Raw genomic sequence first — 20,105 nt, 5'->3', positions numbered from 1 at the left:
GTGGAGGAAGGCACAATGTCTCTACATGATTAGTCACGTCCAACTACATCTATGAGGGGAACAAGCTCCCTTAAATCACTTGAGAACACTCTGTTTGTACAACTCGTTCTTACACAAGGCTCAATCAGTGAACTCGCTTTAATACATTTTAACTCTCTGCTAAAGGACGTCCCAAAAGAGGTCTGAATGTCCCCATTTCCACTCCCAGACACTACATACTGTATTTCAACCCTCAGTTTCTTTTTTTTCTTTTTTTCCAAGTTGTTTTGCTTTTGGCTGCTTCGAGTGAACGTTTTATACAGCAGCAAACATGACTGGGTTTGATCAAGAAAGAATCTTCTTCAATGACCTTTTCCAAAATGAATGTCCCCCATTCCACTTGAATTTCAGGACAATTGGTTTTAGATTTTGAATAACCAGAGCAGAGTTTGATGTTTTCTTTTTATTTCAGTATTTTTGTACTGGTCATCCAGGAATCTAAAACTGCTTTATGTCCATGATCTGTTGGTATTGTTAGTTCCTAAAGTGTTATTGATATAATTGACAGTGTTTAGTACAAGTCAACAGATTTAGCTGATGTGTGTTGTTTGTGTATTAGTGTATATATTCAATGGCCCAAAGACATTCCCATTAATGTCAATAACCTAACAAGAACCTTGTGGGATTTCAAGACAATTGACAATCCAATTTCAGTCAGTGTTGTCAGCTCAGGTGTTCTCAAGGACAAACAGCACAATAAACCGCAGAGTAGTGTCTGTGTCAGAGTAGTTGTAGATCTGTTCTGTTTCCATTCATCACCTGCTTAAATTTTTTTTGGTACAGGAATTTGACAAACATTTAGTGTAAGCTCTTCAGCAAACAGATCAAAAAGTTGCACTTACAGTACTACAGTCAAACAAGGTCACAGGTGTTAAAGTGAAATGCAAATAATAATGCATTGTTTGTTATACAAATGAGGAGCAGGGCGACCAAACAGGTTGTGAAACCAGATGTCATGTCAGACTTCTGAGCCCAGCCTCCTTCCAAACTCTAAGCTGTGACATTGAAGTGTGTGTGTGTGTGTGCGTGCGCGTGCGTGCGAGAGACTGACTCATTGATATTGATTGTTTGACAGGCCCCTGTTACATCTTCTCTGTTGTATCTGCTGGTCTCTGTTGTCTGCTGCTCTTCATTACGACCTGCTGCTCCCAACTCGTCTGTGACATACTCTAAAAGCTACCTGGACCTTTTTCATGAATGTTCTGTGATCATAAATTGATGACATGCTACTCTCTGCATTCAGCCAAAGGGTCACCATATTAATGAAAGAGTCAGGGGTCTTCTCTGATCTCTGAAAAAAAGTCTAAGTCGTTTTCCAACTTTTGGTCAAACTGAATCCATAATATTTTCTCTGCCTCTCTACCCTTTATTCCCAAACCACTCCTTAACCATCCTCCATTTTTCTTTCTGTTGTGTTTTGTTTTGAAATGTATTATTTTCATTGGTTCAATTCATTCACCTTCTGCCCACCTGTTACTTCATCCTCTGCTCCTGATTCCCCTCTCCCATCTTCATTCTTAAATATTCAACCACTTCCACCTTTTCATAATCGGTTATCCCCACTGCATGCATACCTCCCTCTATCATCCTCCTCCAATCTTTTCCCATTACTCATCTGCATCTTGATACCTGCCCCCTCCTTCTCTGTTGACCTCCTCACCCTCCACCTTACCCCTCCTCCTCTAGCCAAGACCCGGGACGGCATCGCCCTGGAGATCCAGCCCCTGAAGAGCGACGAGGCTGCCGAGACTGAAGAGAAGGAGGAGAAAGAGGAGGCCAAACCGGTGAAGAAGGTCAATGTGACCAAAAAGGAGAAGTCAGTGCTGCAGGGCAAACTGACCAAACTGGCTGTACAGATTGGGAAAGCTGGTGAGGAGCACACGGATACACGCACACATTTATCAAATCAACTGTTGATTTCAAAAGCTGAGTGTTGTAAAAATCTGAAAATGAGAGTCAGTCAATTGTGTTATAGACCCACCATCATTGATCTGCTCTGTACTGAGCTTTTTTCTCTTGGTGATGTGACTTTCAGGAGTATAATCATCCTGGTACATTCAAGTGTAACAACTTCTAATTGTTGCTTGCTTTAGATGTCTCGCTGAGCCATTTTCAGTGCTATTTTCAGAAACGTGAAACTGTTCCTTCAATAGCACATTAAATTAGAGCGCTGGAAGGCACTCAGTGTTATTTGATGGATGATTTATTAGTTCATCCTGAAACTGAAGGTTTTCTGTGTCATTTCAATTGACCTTAATACAGCGAGAGGGTTTCACAAAGGGAGGGTGCAGAAAAACATTTTCTTGTTCACCTGTTTCCACTGTCACTGGCTGTGCATTCAGGATTTATATATATAAATTTGCATCAACCCTTAAACAATTTGCTTATGTATGAACACGTAGCTTTAATAAAACCATGTCTGTAGTGTTTCCTTAGTCCATGAATTCATTCAAGCGCATGAGACAGCTGATTGTAGAGACAGATGGAAAATCTGAAGTGACCGTGAGGATATGACTTAAAAAATAATTTCGATAAATGGTGTCTTCAGCTGCTCCGTCCACAAACTGTGACATCAAAAATGTGACCTTTTTACATTATAGGGATTCATTATATGTCAAACTGACTTGACTGCTACAGAAGCTTATCTTAAAACTTGTTCTCCTCATTTCACTCAGGTCTGATCATGTCAGCTGTGACCGTTATCATCCTCATTCTCTACTTTGTGATCGACACCTTCGGCATCCAGGGTCGAACCTGGGTGGCTGAGTGCACCCCTATCTACATCCAGTACTTTGTCAAGTTCTTCATTATTGGGGTGACTGTGCTGGTGGTGGCAGTTCCTGAGGGTCTGCCACTCGCTGTCACCATTTCACTGGCCTACTCTGTCAAGGTAAGCAGTATGGGATGCAAAAGGAGATTATGAGAAATGTAGCATGCCGCTCATATTTTGTTTTATCTCCTCACACAACTGTGTCATGTTCTGGGATTTATTGCAGTCATTTGTTACAGGAGATATTTCTTGAGGCGCATAATAATCTCCGGTGGTTTATTTATCAGAAACAGTACAAACATGTCCTCTTGTCACATTTGTCTGGGAAACAATTGATAATTATGCCTTAAAACATGTTATTATCTCAGTGACCAGGTCATTATTAAAACACAATCTTCAGCTTTCAATTGTTCCTTTTGTCTTTTAGAAAATGATGAAGGACAACAACCTGGTGCGGCACCTGGACGCCTGCGAAACCATGGGCAACGCCACGGCCATCTGTTCGGACAAGACTGGCACGCTGACCATGAACCGGATGACAGTGGTGCAGGCGTACATCGGTGACACACACTACAAAACTGTTCCTGAACCAGAGGCCATCAAACCGGAGACACTAGAAGTTCTGGTCAACAGCATCTCCATCAACTCGGCGTACACAACCAAAATCCTGGTGAGACCCCTCACAATCTAGACCTACATCTATATATAACTTAAACAATCCAATACACAAAGGACATTTTAGATTGGATTGTTCAAACAAGTGCTTATACTGTGTGAGTAAACTAACAACATTTCAAATCAAACAAAACCTAAGCAGTGTACTCCAGCTTGTGACAACAAATGAAACTGATGCTACTTACATTTCTGACATTACTTGACAACCTTTTTCCTCAGCCACCAGAGAAAGAAGGCGGCCTGCCCCGTCACGTGGGCAACAAGACTGAATGTGCTCTGCTGGGCATGGTGCTGGAAGTAAAGAGGGACTATCAGCCAATCAGAGATGAGATCCCAGAAGAGAAACTCTACAAGGTTTACACATTCAACTCCTCCCGCAAGTCCATGAGCACGGTGCTTAAGAACGCTGATGGAGGCTTCCGTATGTACAGCAAAGGAGCGTCAGAGATTGTCCTGAGGAAGTAAGATGAGATCAAATGATACATAGATGAATGAAGTAATGGATGCCATTCCTTTTATCTCTGTTAATGTCTTTCATATAATCACCATCACTTGCTCTTCATCGCTCTCTTTTCTCCTGATAGATGCTCACGTATCTTGGATACCCAAGGCCACCCCCGTATCTTCAAGCCCAAGGACCGTGATGAGATGGTGCGTAAGGTCATTGAGCCCATGGCTTGTGATGGGCTGAGAACCATCTGTGTGGCATACAGGGACTTTCCTGCTGAGGGCGGAGAGCCAGTCTGGGACAATGAGAATGAAATTCTAAATGAGCTCACCTGCATCGCTGTTGTTGGCATTGAGGACCCCGTCAGACCTGAGGTACAGTGCACGCTTAATCCCTCTCACACAGATGAAAACACTTCCCAATGCTGGGCTATGTTCATGTCTGGAAAGTAGTTCTGTCATAAGTCACTATGAGGTTCATTCAACGGCGTAAAATACTCTGGTTGATAGATGCAAATCTGTATTGTAACGTGCAGCGGAGCAAAGGCTATAATGAAACAGATTGGATGCTCACTGAATGCAACACAGCACACCAAGAATGGAAGTAGTATGAGTGGTTAATTAAAAGGTAATATGAAATGCTAGACTGTAATGTTTTGGACAGCTGGACGACATCTGCTTTGATATGTGTCACAGTCACATAGAGCCAACTGTTAACAATGAGGAAAATAGTTTAAGTGATCAGCCTAATTTGTCCCACAGCTTCATATCTGACAGATAGAAGCAGACTATCTGACAGCCCAAAATACACTGGTTGCATCCGGTGTTGACACCACAGAAAGAATCCTTGCAAGCCCAGCATGCTCCTGTTTCTTCAGTCGGTAGAAGTACTGCTCCTTCTGTTGTGTCTACAGATATACAGTGTATTTCCGTGTGAGAAAACCATAGCCTCGTGACTCCAGCTGTCCAGCCGTGTGGAAGCGGGCGGACGTGAGACGCAAGCAGTGTAAATTGGCATAGCTGTGCGGATCAGAGCACGCATCCGTTCTGCAACCAGTGTATTTTGGGGGTTATTGGATGCTGCAGCTTTTTAAACCTGCTTTGACACAGAATGACCTCTACATCACAGTGTTACATTAGGAAGGATACAAGTCAGATGTGATATTACTGAATATACTGCCTCTTAATTTTAAAAGAGGCATTGAACTCACGTCACAGTTACAGAATACAGTTTGCTGGTGTGGGATGAATTGTTAAAATATTTTTTTTTTACATTTTACATTATCTTTCGGTACCAGTCTGCAGGAATTCATTGAAGTTTGAAGTTTTTTGGTGAAAGCTCTAAAAACAACAAAGAGAAAATGGGTGATGTATGTTCGGGTGATGTAACTGACCTGATCCGACAGGCTGCTTTATGAGTATACATTTAGTGTCATAAGAAAACATGTTCCAATTATTCCAAGAGTGTTTGACAGTGTGGAGATAAGTGCACACACCTTCCTTAACACGAAGCCTGAAGGGAGTCCTGCTCAGGTGTGTCAGAGTTAGATGCTCTGAAGTGTTAAATGAAGTCTGTAATGAAGCTCAGAAAGCATCAGTGCTGCTGCCTACTGCTTTAATGTCAAAGCACGAAGATCACAGTCAGGATAGAAATAACTGGAGAGCTACAGGAGCCCGTCATTTGTCTCTACATGACCTGTGATGGACACAAGATGGATCTGTGAATTTAGCACAGAATTAGATTTTTTGTATCATATTCAGGAAAGACGACCTCCAGTCAGCGGTGTATTTGTAAAAGGAATTGACCCTCCATCATCATCATCACAGAGCTGAATCTTTCTATAACCACTCGTTCAATGTGGTTAGATACACAACTTTAATGGCTGAGCTTCCTGCCAGCCTCTCTTTCCTCATTATCATGTCAGGATACAACACTGGCCAAACTTCACATAGTACCTTGTTCAATTATTCAGTAAAGTACATTAACAAATCACAACTACTCAGCTTCTATAGAAGCGTTTTATTCACTCGATTGAAATCTATCACTGTGATTTTTAGATTAAAAAAAATGTTTTATTCTCTCACAGAATTGTGTCATGTTCAGTGAAAGTTAACAAAAGCAGCTTCTCACGCTGACTCATTTTAAAATGGCAACTGTCCAGAAAACCATCTGTTCTCCGTCTGCACTTTGCAGGATGCATGACAACATGCTAAACCGAGGCTACAGCTAACATGGCCCTGGCTAAAAGCCTCACCAGTTAATTATTAATGAAGAATACATTGAAAAAGGCGCGGCATTGTTCATGTATTGCAATGTAATTTCATGCCTACATCCTCTGGTTTGTAACCCAAATATGAATATTTATTATTCATACAAAGATTTAATACGGTCCTGGTTATAAAGAATAAGACAGCTAACATAAGCATATGGTAAGATGATCTGTCTTTAAGATTAAAGATTTGGACATGACTCTTGCTTTCTATTGTATTTTGTGTTTGTGAAAAAGTGTCATAATAAATCATAGTGTCTCTCTTAGTACACAGACTTTATGTACACCACTATTTGGTACATGTTTACCATAATAACAATCAGGTGTTTTCACCCATACACTTAAATCAATTGTCCTTTCTGCTTAATTCAAATGAATGACGTGTGTATGTGTTTGTAAGCAGTCACATGGGAACCCTGTGATCAATGAAAGGTTCCTGTTGAGCAGCCACAGCATCCAACAACTTTCTGAATGTCAGCTGTCCGTCACCTCACAGTTGACTCATCCTCACAGACCTCTATCTGTACCTCTGTTTTTATTTAGCATGACTTTGGGGTTTGTTTTACACTCTTCCAGGTACCAGAGGCTATTTCTAAGTGCCAGCGCGCAGGCATCACTGTACGCATGGTTACTGGAGATAACATCAACACAGCCCGGGCTATTGCAACCAAATGTGGCATCTTGCTGCCCGGGGAGGATTTCCTGTGTCTGGAGGGCAAGGAGTTCAACCAGCAGATAAGAAACGATCAAGGAGAGGTGAGAAAACAGTTGGTTGTGTCTAACAGTTATGTGAATGAACTTAAAGCTGTGTTAAAGTATTAAAAATGCAAAGTGGTACACAGCATGTTTTTCACTGCTGCTATTGTAATTATTATGGCAGAGTTACCAAGTGGACAAAGCTTATCTGTGAAGGACACAGATCTGCAAAATGTGCAAAGTGTAAGCACACTAGCAGACCATCAGTCTATGTGTGTGACAGTTGGGGGGTCCATGGGTTGAGCTTACACTGATGTAAATGCATATTCCTGTCATTGTCATGCCCTAAAATTAGTAAAATACTGCACTGAGACCTGGTATTTTGTTGTTCGGTTGCTTCTCTCTGCCTCAAGATAGCATTGTGACATCAGTACATCTGACCACAACTCATTTTGAGACCAACATGTCCTTGTACACACACACACACACTCACTGGACCTTTTTTCATAAAATGATTGGACATGTTTTATTTTTCTAGGTGGAACAAGAACGTCTGGACAAAGTTTGGCCTAAACTGCGTGTTTTGGCTCGTTCTTCACCAACAGACAAACACACCCTGGTCAAAGGTGGGTAGTCGGTATTCTGGCGGGATGTGTATTGTAACTTGGCTAAATATAAAAAGTCATATTTATGTTTTACTACACAAGATCTCCCCTGAAATACTCGTACACGCATTAAGATGGAGAACTGCTTTCTTTGTTCCGTTCTGTTGATCAGGCATCATTGACAGCACGGTTGGCGAAACCCGACAGGTGGTGGCAGTGACGGGAGACGGCACCAACGATGGCCCCGCCCTCAAAAAAGCTGATGTTGGCTTTGCTATGGTAACCACATCTTCATATTTCACATTTTTCTCTGTTGCCTTTGTTCAGCTCTCCACTGATTCGTTCATCTGCTGTTTCAGTTCGCTCTGCATCATTACCAAGAAGAAAAGAAACACTTTGAGTTAATTACATTTCTAATCCCATGAAATGGCTGTTTTCTCAAAACATCATCCACAATAATGCTTGAGCTCAGTGCCATTAATTCAATGAGATAGCTGTGAAATGGAATAGTAAATCAATAAATGTTGAGCTTGTGTGCTTTGGCTCATCCACAGAGTGGGGATCCCACTCTTCTGTCATGTTTACTGCCTTTGTTCTCCAAAAGCACAGCAACAGAGAAAGGGAAAACGGGGACAACTCCTGTCAGTATAAAAAATACATTGCATGCTTTAGAGCTGAAAATATATAATTGTGATTTTTCTGAGAGACATTGCAATTATGATTTGTTTTGCAATTTTCTCTCAATATTTACCGTGCAGGATTTGAAATGTGACGGAGCATGACCACATGATTTATGTTCTCATCCCTGCAATAGAATACAAAAATATGAACAATTACCTTGACTGAAACCAATGATAGTTTTCACTTTTTTACACGTTTTGTTGTATGAGTTCCCATTACAGTCTGCTAATGCAGAGGCTGATATTTATATATGTGTATGAAGAAAGAAATCTGAATATCTGACCTAATCAGTACTTCAATCAGTAAAATCAGTGCAGTTTAAATCTTTAACAGACAAATTGGTTTTAAAATACTCTTGTAATATTTTACAATGTTTCCTTTAGTACTCTGTTTCCCAAATATTTTCATTGAAAGATGACAAACTATAATATGCACATTATATAACATTTCACTGAGATTTTTGAATTTGAAAACCAGCCATTTCCATGAGGTATGTTTGATTAAATGAATTACAACTTCATTTTATGCATTGTTATTTAATAATTCTTAAGCAAAAGGCTTGGAAAACTTCACTCTGAGACAGAGACAGACAGAGACTGAGTGGAGACCCACAGCTGGGTCTCCACTCAGTCTCTGCTATAGTGCATTTTTTGTCAACAAATTATGAATGAATGGGGTGTTTGTTCCAGCTAACATCAGTGGACAATATTGTGAATAGATATCAGTTAAATGTGCCTGCAGAGGAGCTCAGTGACATTGGCTGTGTTGTTGTGTGGTTGGGTTTCATGTGACCCAATATTTACTGAGGAAAAGTCGAGTGTCTGCTCCAGCAGCTGATATGTTGTCAAACAGCTCCTCAATCCTCTTCTCAATCACAGGACAGAGGCACTCGTGGGATTTTATTTTACCACTGATAATCCAGTCCTCATGTGTCCCACATGGAATCATTTCATTTATCACAAAGTGTGATAAGTGTCCCTGGTCAATTATCACCTGTTCAGCAGGAAACCAGAGAGTTTGTGAGAGTATGATGCTACAGATAGACACAGACACTCAGATCACAAGCTTCTACTAGACTAATTCCCCCTGATTTATTTTTACCACAGTGTCACTTGACTGGGTTAAAAATATTCTGAGTTAAAGCCATCTGTACTCTAGCTACATTGTCCATTAATACAGAGTTCAGAGACTGAACTAGGTTGGTCTCTCTTGGTGTGGAAATGAATCCAATCAATTTCAACTGTATATTCAGCTACACAATATTAAACAGTGAGCTCAGCCATTTGCCTTTCCCTGACTTACTTGAAATTACTGTGTAATAGAGAGCAACATTAAAAAAAACTGTCCAGTACATTGAAGGCCAGTCATTACTCGCTTGTTTTGATGAACTCAGAAATGGTGACAGGTTTATGATGCCGTGGAGTTCCTCTGTACTGTTCATTTACTGAGTTCTGCAGACAAAGCTGATGACTACAATGAACCATATGCAATTCTTATTTGATTGGTCTATCAGATCGTTTTACAATTAAATGTTTTTTCTCCTGTTTGAACTTTGAGCTCTTTGTGATTCAGTGATGCTTAAAAGCTTATCAGAATCAGAATTAGTGCAGCTCTTCCTTTGACTTCCACATCCATGGCACTGTCAGACATGACATGACATGACACGACAACAACACCACCACTGTGCTCTAAAAACAATTCCAATGGCTTGTGTCACATCATGATGGTTATTTGAGGGAAGTGCACATGCAACACGTCAACAAGCGAACATTTTCAGAGGTGAATTAATTCCTAATGCACATTTGGAAGGTAAATGAAAATTTACAGTAGCTGATGTCATGTGTGATTAAGTCAAAATATACTACAGTGAACGTGTTCATGCCATTCTCACTCACAGTTGTGAGTATTATTTGATAGCAAACAAAGGAATAAGACATTAGGTTATAGATGCACTCATACATACACACGAAAGCGCACAGCACTTGTTCATAGATCAGTTTAGGTCTGCGAGGGGCATTCGTTGACATTAAAAAAAAAAAAAAAATTAATATCACCAGAGCATATTTTATTCTTAATTTAGAAATGGGAGTTTAGCACTTCTTTTAAAATGCCATTCTCTTTCACTCTCAACGATGTCCACTGCAACAGGTTTGTGTCTCACTGCTTTGTTGAGAAAGTGTTTGTGAACAGCTAAAGGACATGGGATTTGATCATGTCACTCTGCTTCCTGTCAGGGAATCGCCGGCACAGACGTGGCAAAGGAGGCATCTGACATCATCCTGACCGACGACAACTTCACCAGCATCGTCAAAGCCGTTATGTGGGGGAGGAACGTCTACGACAGCATCTCCAAGTTCCTGCAGTTCCAGCTGACTGTCAACGTGGTTGCTGTGATCGTGGCGTTCACTGGCGCATGCATCACACAGGTAGAGTTCATTAATTATTAGAATGATATATTCAAGTATAGTTCAGTAGTAGTCCAGTATTGACATCTGATTTGATAGGTTTGGTTTTCTGTGAGAAAAAAACCACTCCAACTTAAAAAGAACCAATTAACACTTGAGGCTGCCGAGGCTGATCATTTGCTTAAAGTTGCTTTGAATTCTGAAAACTCAATTTGCAATTCTACTTTCAATTGTAGGCATCACATTTTCTTAATGTTTGCATTTTCATTGGGTGTTAGTAATGCTCTTTTGTCTTGTAAGACAATAAAAAAAAACACTATCAATTATATGTTGAGACAAAAGCTGATCTAGCGTGTCTTCAGTCTTTTGCCTACAACCCTTTTTTAAAACTACAATCAAAAGAAATGTTTTCTTATCGTACAGGAAAGTAACAGAAGTGCGTTGAAGAGCTGTTACAGTAGTGTGATGTACATTTGAAATATGTACAAAAGTCATATTTTTCCCAACAGAGCTGATCAGATCTGATCATTCTTCTGGCCAATGGTCAGCTCTTTCAAGCCAAAGTCTGACTCATTCTGCCTTTTCTACCTGACTCATGTTTTGATAGTTAAATCAGGCTTTAAGACTTTCTGATGCGTCTGCTCTCACACTCTGTAAATCTCCGTTTGCTCGAACATTAGCAGAATCAAGAAATAGCAAATAATCTGGGACTTTGATGCGAGGCAACCAATGCCACTTTTTTGTCTCATAATGCGTTTCTCTAATCATGAAAGTGAACTCCTGACACAATTTAAAAGAAAAAAAAAGAAGTTACTTGCGGCTGTGTATTAATTGAAAGGCTCACAGCTGGCAGGACAGATAACTAATTCATCTCCAGAGCAGAGAAGAAAAAGTAGGTTGGTAAGATACAGCCTGAAACCATGGCAACACGCCACCATCATAATCCTGAAATATAACAGGGACTCAGCAGGTCTGTGGTCTCTGTGTTGTGTTCATGCTCATTGATCGTCCGGCGCTTGGTGTCTGATTGGTCACTGAAATGTTGGCACAGATCATTAAAGGATGGTTAAGAGATTTTATGTCTTTATTGTTTGCACAGAAAGTTTTAGAAATGTGTGCGTGTGCTTGCCTGTTAATAATTTTTTCCCTGCACTTTAATGCTTTTGAATCTGAACAATAGGATAATATGGGTTGGATAGCACAGACATAAAGCCCATTTCCATGGTTTGTTTTTATCTGTTTAGTTGGTCTTTTAAGGCACAGCGTGTAAAATTTAGCAACAGTTATTGGTGAAGTTACATCGCTGTATATTTTATCTTCAATTTCAGCCAAAGGAAAATAATTGCAGCTAAATGTTACACACTTTGGACTTTGGACCCTTTAAAGAGCAGTGAGCACATTCTGACATTCATCAGCGATATGCAGTATGTCGACAAAATATTGAATTATGTTGAAGATAATTACATTAAGATAATTGTTATAATTGTTATATTACCCTGTATGCAGGGGGCTGCATACTAAACCTTTCTGTGATGAGAAATTCAGAAACTTACATGATCAGTGTTTAACTTTACTTAACTTCATTTCACTTCAGTTGTCATAAGTTGATTGACCATTTAAAAGTCATGATTTCCTGATAAACATTCAGAACTAACATTTTAGTCATGTTCACACTGATGCACTGCAGTTTTACTAAACTTAATTTTTTTTTATATTCAGATTAATAGACCTTGCTGTACATTGATCTCAAGACCTCTCTATCATCCTGCCGCAGGATTCACCTCTGAAGGCTGTCCAGATGCTCTGGGTGAACCTCATCATGGACACTCTGGCGTCTCTTGCTCTGGCCACTGAACCACCGACTGATTCCCTGCTCCTACGTAGACCTTACGGCCGCAACAAGCCACTCATCTCCAGGACCATGATGAAGAACATCCTTGGCCATGCCGTGTACCAGCTTGTCATCATCTTCACTCTACTCTTTGCCGGTGAGCAACACTGGCGAAGAATACTCCGACTGTAGAAACCTGCTGAGATGCGTTTGTGGTGTTCTTTAAGATTGTTATCTGCGCTAATTATCGTTCAGTTTAAACTCACTAAATACATAATTATTGGCATATTTTGTTTATATTTATTGTTAAAAAATTGTTGTTTCTCAGGTGAGAAAATTTTCGACATCGACAACGGCCGCAACTCTCCCCTGCACTCGCCGCCATCCGAGCACTACACCATTGTGTTCAACGTGTTCGTTATGATGCAGCTCTTCAACGAGATCAACGCCAGGAAGATCCACGGCGAGAGGAATGTGTTTGAGGGGATTTACAGGAACCCCATCTTTTGCAGTGTCGTACTGGGAACCTTTTGCCTGCAGGTAACACATCATCATCATCATCATCATCATCATCATCATCATCAACATCATCATCACAGTCATCTCGTAAATATTTTATAGATGCACAGATTAACCTTTGAATGTAAAAACAATTTGAGATAAGGAAATGGAGCGGGTCACAGCAGGACACTATTCACTAGTTGTTGCACAAAATGGGACGTTTTTGGAAGACTATTTTCAGCATTGGATTAATCCACCGTTGCTTCTGTAGTATTTGGGGCAACAGGAACTGTGTGTGTAGGATTGAGTCAAAATGTACTTTTTGCACAACAATGGATGAATACAATATATCAGAAATAGGTCAGAAATGGACAAAAAACTGCGCACCTGTAGAATTATCTTATGTAGGAACTGTTATATCTTGTCACGCAGTGTGACTGATGGTTCATATCTACTTATCCATGTATCTTGAACTGTTTTTGCATTACATTTGTCCTTTGAGTATGGATTCATAGAAAATGTGTATCGACAACTTAATCAAGTCCATCCACCATCAAAGCAAAAAGAAGGAGCACACATTTGGATACGAATAAACAAGAGCGTACAGTATCATGTGATTTAAAGTGTCAGCTGAAGGTGTGAGAGCACTTGAAAATGTGACACAACAACTATGAACTGTTGAGTGATAAGGAAAGTTCTGAACATCAGCAAACCTGGATACAAAGGTAACACCTCCTGTCCTATTATATCTCCTCAGATCATCATTGTTCAGTTTGGAGGGAAGCCATTCTCTTGCACTGCTCTGACCATCGACCACTGGCTATGGTGTGTGTTCATCGGTGTGGGAGAGCTGCTGTGGGGACAGGTGAGAACTGACTATTTGCACGGTCTCTTCCTGGTTTTCAGTAAGCCAGCCCCGGCTATTTCCTGGTAAGCTGTCAGCCAACGATGCAGAGATGTCCTGCAGTCGGTGTTTGCAGAAGTTACCAACAGTGTTAGACAATGAAGCATAGAATTTTGCGGCAGTCGTGCACAGAAAGAGGCTACAATGCTCCACTTTTGTCCCCTCACGACGCTTAAACTTACAACTACAGACCGTGCATTTAGTCTCATCAAACGGCCTCTGCATCACACATGAATCTGCCAGAGTTCTGAGAATGAACGAGATATACTGAGTCGAGAATGAAGAGGTGGATACATGAGGTTTGTGGCAGCAAACTGTTGCCTGTTAAACTTGTGCTGCTGCAGTGTTGCCATCACGACCATCGCCATGGTAATGATCTTGGCACATGAAAGCAGCGTGACTCCTGTATATGAGCACTGAGCAAAAACAAACCCAGCGTGTCAGTCCCTCTGTGGATACACGCACGCACACAGTCACACATGTGATGCTGGTAACATGTACACACACAGGCTTAGAAAGCATACATTATTGAAACCTGGTGGGTTCAGGTGGAGGGCAGAAACGGAGAACAGAGACTGAAAGATTATGAAAGAAAATGACTGATCTCAGGTCTGTGAGTTAGAGGTAAAACACCTTTTGTTTCTAAGTGAGAGGGAGGACGGGGAAGGTAACAGAAACATAAAGCGCTGATGTGCAGCTGTAGCAGGAGGCTGGGTGCGTCTTTCTCCTGCCTTTTAATTTAACACTTAACAAACAACAGTTTACACATACAGTACTGTACATACAGTAAAGCCCAAATGTGTGTGATGAAGGACATACCATTTTAAAAAAGAAACAATAGTGGGGGGGTTTCACAAACAAATAAGCATCATCAGATTTCTATTTCATAATTATTATTGTTACTTTTAAAGAGACAATCCACTACTGAGGGGCTCATAAAAGACACAAAGTGAAAGATAAGGCGGGTCTGTTTATAATTTGCTTGCTAATTTGAACAAAACTGCTTTTTTTCCCCTCAAACTCAGCTGGTCACGTCTGTCCCAACCCACCGCCTGAAGTTCCTGAAGGAGGCCGGTCACGGCACCACAAAGGAGGAGATCCATGAGGAAGAGCTAACGGAGGGTGCTGATGAGATCGACCACGCTGAAATGGAGCTGAGGAGAGGCCAGATCCTCTGGTTCAGAGGTCTGAACCGCATCCAGACACAGGTACGTCCGCTTCATCTCGTCATTACACCCTTAAATGCAAATCTGTGTCCAGTGTTGTCAATGATGTCACTAACTTTACTTGTTTTATTATCAAAATCTATGAACATAATAACACATACACGAGCAATGAGGAGATTCTCATAATTTACTCAAGGTAATAAATGAATCAGCTTCGTCTTTAGCGACTTGCTGTTGTGTGTGTGTGTGTGTGTGTGTGTGTGTGTGTGTGTGTGTGTGCATGTGTTACCATCCTCCTACAGAACAGATCATCACTCACTGAGCATTAGAATGTCCACAAGCAGTTACATTCAGTCCCTATGGGCTTCATTAGCCTTGATGCCAACACCCACCTACAGTAGCAGCAGACAACTCTCCGCTCCCACATGCACACACACAAATGCACACATGCAGAAACAGAGCCACAGAGGTCCGGTGTCCTCGCCTCAGCAACGGACTTACTTCTACTTATTGTGGCCAGAGGGTAAAGACATCTGAATTAATAATAACAAATATCTTTTTCTGCTTTTTCCTCTTGGGTTTTTCACGTTGACCTCTGCTGAAGTTCTCTGTCTCTGCACACACTCTGAAGAGTCTTTACAGTCATATTTCCTGCTCCTCTCCCAAGCCAACGATTCTTGACCTTGGAAAATGTAGTCTGTGTACTGTAAAATGCTTAAAATGCTACTACAACTAATCTGGGGATTAAGCTCCAAGTCATACAATTGTGAGCTCCAGAGCAGCTAAGACCCGAATGACTCTACTGTTGTAGTTTATAACAGTAGAGTAACTGTTGTGTCTTAGCTGAAGCTCGTGGCTCAGAAATATACATTACTGTGCAGAATCACCAGCTGTGTTGTTTTTATGTCTGTCAAACTCTGTGATCTTTTTTGCTGTTGATTAGTTGAACTCATACATGTGTATGTAATGCTCAAGCATGTCTTTGACAAGACAACAGTGTGCACACAAAGGGACAAGAGCCAAGTTTAATTTAGGCACGTTATCAAGTTCACTGATGTATAACTAGCACATTTTGTTGCACACCCGTTAAAACTGAGACGCTGCAGCGGAATATTTTCACACTCAATTGCTCGTGCCAATGTTTATTGTTAATGATTTTTAGCATCGGAGGGTAGTAAATCTGAGGAAGCTCTCTCTCTTCACGTCTGTGTATCTGTAATATCAGTCTGTCGACCTATTGGGATGGGAGGATGAGGGGATGGAGAGGGAGGCAATGAAAGGCTGCAAGCTAATTAGGTTCTTATCTCTCCGTGCTCCTCTTCCTGTCCTCCTTCTCTCTAATCCTGGTGGGCAGCATTGTGCTGCTCAACGCCTCAACAGTCAAACACAGTGGGGGAATAATTGGTACAAGCAGCACTCAATGCTGAAACTTTATCAGTCATTCCAAGTGACACATTCTCTCCTCTTCCTCTCGTCTCCTCTCCTTTCAACCTGATTTAAAAGCTAATATTTCTTGTTCTGTTCCATATTTCATCCCTTCATTCAGAGCTTTGTCTGGATTGTCACTTACCAGACTGAAGTGCATCTTTTTCTTTGTTTGTTTTTACTCAAACTTTACTCCTTTTCTCTTCACTCTTGAAAGCTGTAGGTTATAAGTATGCAAAACATTGCAATGGTCTTTAAAAAGACGATTCTTCGTCTACTGGTACAGATCGTCTACTGTACCTACATACAAGACCCTTTACAAAAAAACTCAAATGCATCTTTGTTTGATAATATATTTACACAAAACCATGGCATGTTGCCCAAAATGTCCATAAATCTAAGTAAGATGTCACTTAAATCTGGAAGTTTGACCTTTTTTCCATTTTGTATTTCCCACTGTTTGGATACCCTATCAGAATAATAATAATGATAACAATAATAATAACATATAATAATAATAATAATAATAATAATAATAATAACAATAAAAACTCATGTTAACACTGGTTGATATTGTGATCCGGTGGTAAAACTATGCACATGCAGTTTAGACACAGACATATGTTTCATATTTTCAATAGAGTTGGTTAGTAATAATTGAAAAAACTCATATATAATATAAACATTTTGTCTGCAGCCCTGATTATATCTGGGAATATGTCACTGCCCGTACCATTTTCAAAGTAATAGAACTCTAGCCTTTCAGTTTCTTTTATCGCCAAGCCTTTTATTGTGAAATACCTGCAGGACCAGCAGATGCAGAGCTTTATATTGAAGAGTCTTGTTCAATACAGAGGCATATTTAAAAGGTCCATTGTATAAGAATAAGTGACATATTCTATAGTGAGACTAATGTGTCAGGGAACTACCGTGGCCTTTGCTTAAGAGTATTTTATTAAAGGCATTTTTCAAATGCAAACTGTGAGTGAGGACTACAGACGCACCAGATCAGTGACGCAGTGACAGTTATCCAGGCTACTGTGAAGTGTCATGGGTAACTTGAGAATATCCTGTTGCAATTCCGTTGACCTGGGTCACAGTGGGTCTCATTATATTAATGTCCAACAGAGGAAGAATGGAGATAATGACGGATCATCACATTCTTTCAAATGAGATGAGGTCCGAGAATCTGATATTGAAACCCTGAGACCCTGTGTTTTTCTATGCAAGACTAAACACAAAACTTCTTCATGATGTCATATTACTAACACATCTCTCTGAGATATGCTGTTTGTCCTTTAAAACCTAATTCTTACTCTTCTGCCTGTTCAGTGTACTATAACTGACACTAAAGACAACTTTCACTTTTCAGCCTCTATAAAACCTTGTATAACCTCTTTTTCTTTCCTCTGTCTCTTCTGTCTGTCTGTCTGTCTGTCTGTCTGTCTGTCTGTCTCCTTGCTCGCTCTCCCCCCCTCTCTCTCTCTCTCTCTAACGGTGTGTTGTGGCTGTCCCTCCTTCAGATGGATGTGGTCTATACCTTCCAGACGGGCCAGGCGGCGGTGCCAGGTGCCCTGCGCCGCCAGCCGTCCGTTGTCAGCCAGCACAATGACGCCTCTGCCGCCAAAACTCTCTCTAGCCCCACCCACGTGGGGCTTAGCTCCTCCTCCTCTCTCACCAATTCAGCCGGGGCTCCACTCCCTGCTGCCGCTGCTTCCTCCTCCACTGCAGGCAGTGAGTCTGTGACTGGAGGCCAGCTAACACCTCGCTTCACCCAGCTGGACTCTTTTTCTCTGTCTGCATAAGTGCATGAAACACTGAGCGCTGCATGACTCTGCAACTAAATCTATGGTGCGGTTTCTGTCTCGAGCAGGTGTCTACAAGTCCTGACCTAATCTGACATATAACTGATTAAAGCAGGAGAATCATTTTTAATATTAAGCTCAACCTGGAACTGTTACACTAACAGTAGTAGAAGTAAACTGTTACCTACAATTTTCATTTTGGTACGGCCTAAAATGAAAAAATGCTGCCTCCAAGTTAGTTATTTTTTGTTATATTATAAGTCATGATGTAACAAAGCTTTGTGAATCTCACTGACTGCCAAATTCTCGACAGCTGCTTCAATATAAAAGCCTTGCTAACATTTTGAAAGCTTTGAATATGATGTAGAAAACACAAAGTAAGCATTTTTAAGGAAACGACACATCGCTGTGAAACAGAATGAAATAATGTCGGGAACATGGACGTGCTAAACTTAGCTTAGCTTTACTTAACTTAACTTAACTTAGCTTAGCTTAGCTTAGCTTAGCTTAGCTTAGCTTGGCTTGGCATGAAGGACTAGGTAACGCCTAGTCAAGCATACAGTGCTCCTACAAGCACCTCTAAATCCCACAGATTCTGATTTAGCTTTTTATTTGTTCTAATCATTAAAAAAAAAAGCCTTTGATAAAGGAAAATATTAATTTTTTCCAAAAAGTGATTATTTTTGACAGTAAGAAAAATATAGAATATGTTCAGATTTACTCATAAAAAAAAAACCCAGTCAAAATGAACTTGTAGACAACCTGATCTGAGTTTCCATCTCTTATTCTGTTTCTGTTTCATACTCGTGCTTCCTTCTTCTTCTCTCCCTCTTTTGTTGATACTTGTCATCACTTCCTGTCAGCCTGCTGCTCATCCTCCTGTTTGTAGTGGCCCTGATGTGACTTGCTGCCTGACAGGTCAATGACAGATCACAACTGTTGGCATACATGGCAAATGAAAGATACTGTGAATCCTTGTGATTCGTGTCAGAGAGAGAGGGGAGGGGGGGGGGGGGGATCACTGTCCTATTTTCTCTGTTGTTGTTTTTTCCTTGGAGGCGACAGCCTGGGCACCAAGATAATTTTATGGGTTAATCCTGAGCAGGGTTAAAGCTGTCAGGCTCAGCAAGTCTTTCATGGTTTTACAGCCAAGCTTTTTAACTTGTGAGCTCTGTGTGTGTGTGAGTGTGTGAGTGTGTGCGCGTGTGTGTGATCAGCCTGCAGCTCTCCTGTGGTTCAGTAACCGAGAGCTTTGAACTGCAGGATTATTAATTATAATGAAGAGTGTCTTCTGGTGTGTATAAATCAGTGTGATCAGCTGCAGCCTCTGTGGATTCCTCACAGACTTTAAGCAGAGAGAAGAGCAGCTAGAGGACAAAATGTTTCTGGCTCTCAACGTGATTATAAATACTTAACTGTGTGCATGCGTTCGTGGTTTTTCCCAGGTGTGTGTGTGTGTGTGTGTGTGTGTGTGTTTGTGCTTACTGGAGCGGCATATCGTTTGGGTTTTTCAATGCCACTGATTGCACCATTATGGTTGAATTACCAGTGGACAAAGTGGACGCCAGGCTCTAAAGGCCTATATTTATCAGGTGTTTTTGGTTCCTTACAAGGAGAGGTGCAATCAAATAAGACAAAATAAGTAATTAATGTGCCCAGGTGTCCTAGTTTTCCTGCATTTAAGTCAGTTTTTGGATTAGTTGTCAATGTTTTGAGGGAACTTAATTGGGCTTTTTTGTAAGTGAAGTCAGGCCCTTTCCATTATTATTGTGGTATTTAAAACCTCTCTGAATGTGTAATCATTTGGTTACACACTTTCTGTGATATTAAGGACATCAGCAGACCTGAACAATGATTGCCCCACAGCAGAGCTGGTCTGTCAGTG

At 40.8% G+C, this 20,105-nt stretch overlaps 1 protein-coding gene across 6 annotated transcripts in view; it reads left to right on the top strand.

Annotated features, from left to right (window-relative positions):
• The window catches only part of LOC131461174 (plasma membrane calcium-transporting ATPase 1-like), a 76,089-nt gene that overhangs the window by 48,137 nt on the left and 7,847 nt on the right, over positions 1–20,105 (top strand). For 3 of the 6 annotated variants that reach the window (XM_058632227.1, XM_058632224.1, XM_058632225.1), the window contains 13 exons: positions 1,726–1,908; positions 2,715–2,929; positions 3,237–3,479; positions 3,704–3,945; positions 4,069–4,306; positions 6,778–6,957; positions 7,436–7,523; positions 7,675–7,781; positions 10,418–10,609; positions 12,363–12,576; positions 12,748–12,959; positions 13,678–13,785; positions 14,850–15,032. In XM_058632227.1, coding sequence (XP_058488210.1) covers positions 1,726–1,908; positions 2,715–2,929; positions 3,237–3,479; positions 3,704–3,945; positions 4,069–4,306; positions 6,778–6,957; positions 7,436–7,523; positions 7,675–7,781; positions 10,418–10,609; positions 12,363–12,576; positions 12,748–12,959; positions 13,678–13,785; positions 14,850–15,032 — 2,405 coding nt within the window. Of the gene's footprint in view, positions 1–1,725; positions 1,909–2,714; positions 2,930–3,236; positions 3,480–3,703; positions 3,946–4,068; positions 4,307–6,777; positions 6,958–7,435; positions 7,524–7,674; positions 7,782–10,417; positions 10,610–12,362; positions 12,577–12,747; positions 12,960–13,677; positions 13,786–14,849; positions 15,033–17,938; positions 18,150–20,105 lie in introns of all 6 variants that reach the window. The other 3 variants (XM_058632228.1, XM_058632226.1, XM_058632229.1) reach the window with 2 other exon arrangements.

Source organism: Solea solea, chromosome 6, assembly GCF_958295425.1.
Source record: "Solea solea chromosome 6, fSolSol10.1, whole genome shotgun sequence".
NCBI lineage: Eukaryota > Metazoa > Chordata > Actinopteri > Pleuronectiformes > Soleidae > Solea > Solea solea.
Note: the sequence above shows the minus strand (reverse complement) of the source record. Positions and strands in the feature narration are given on the sequence as shown.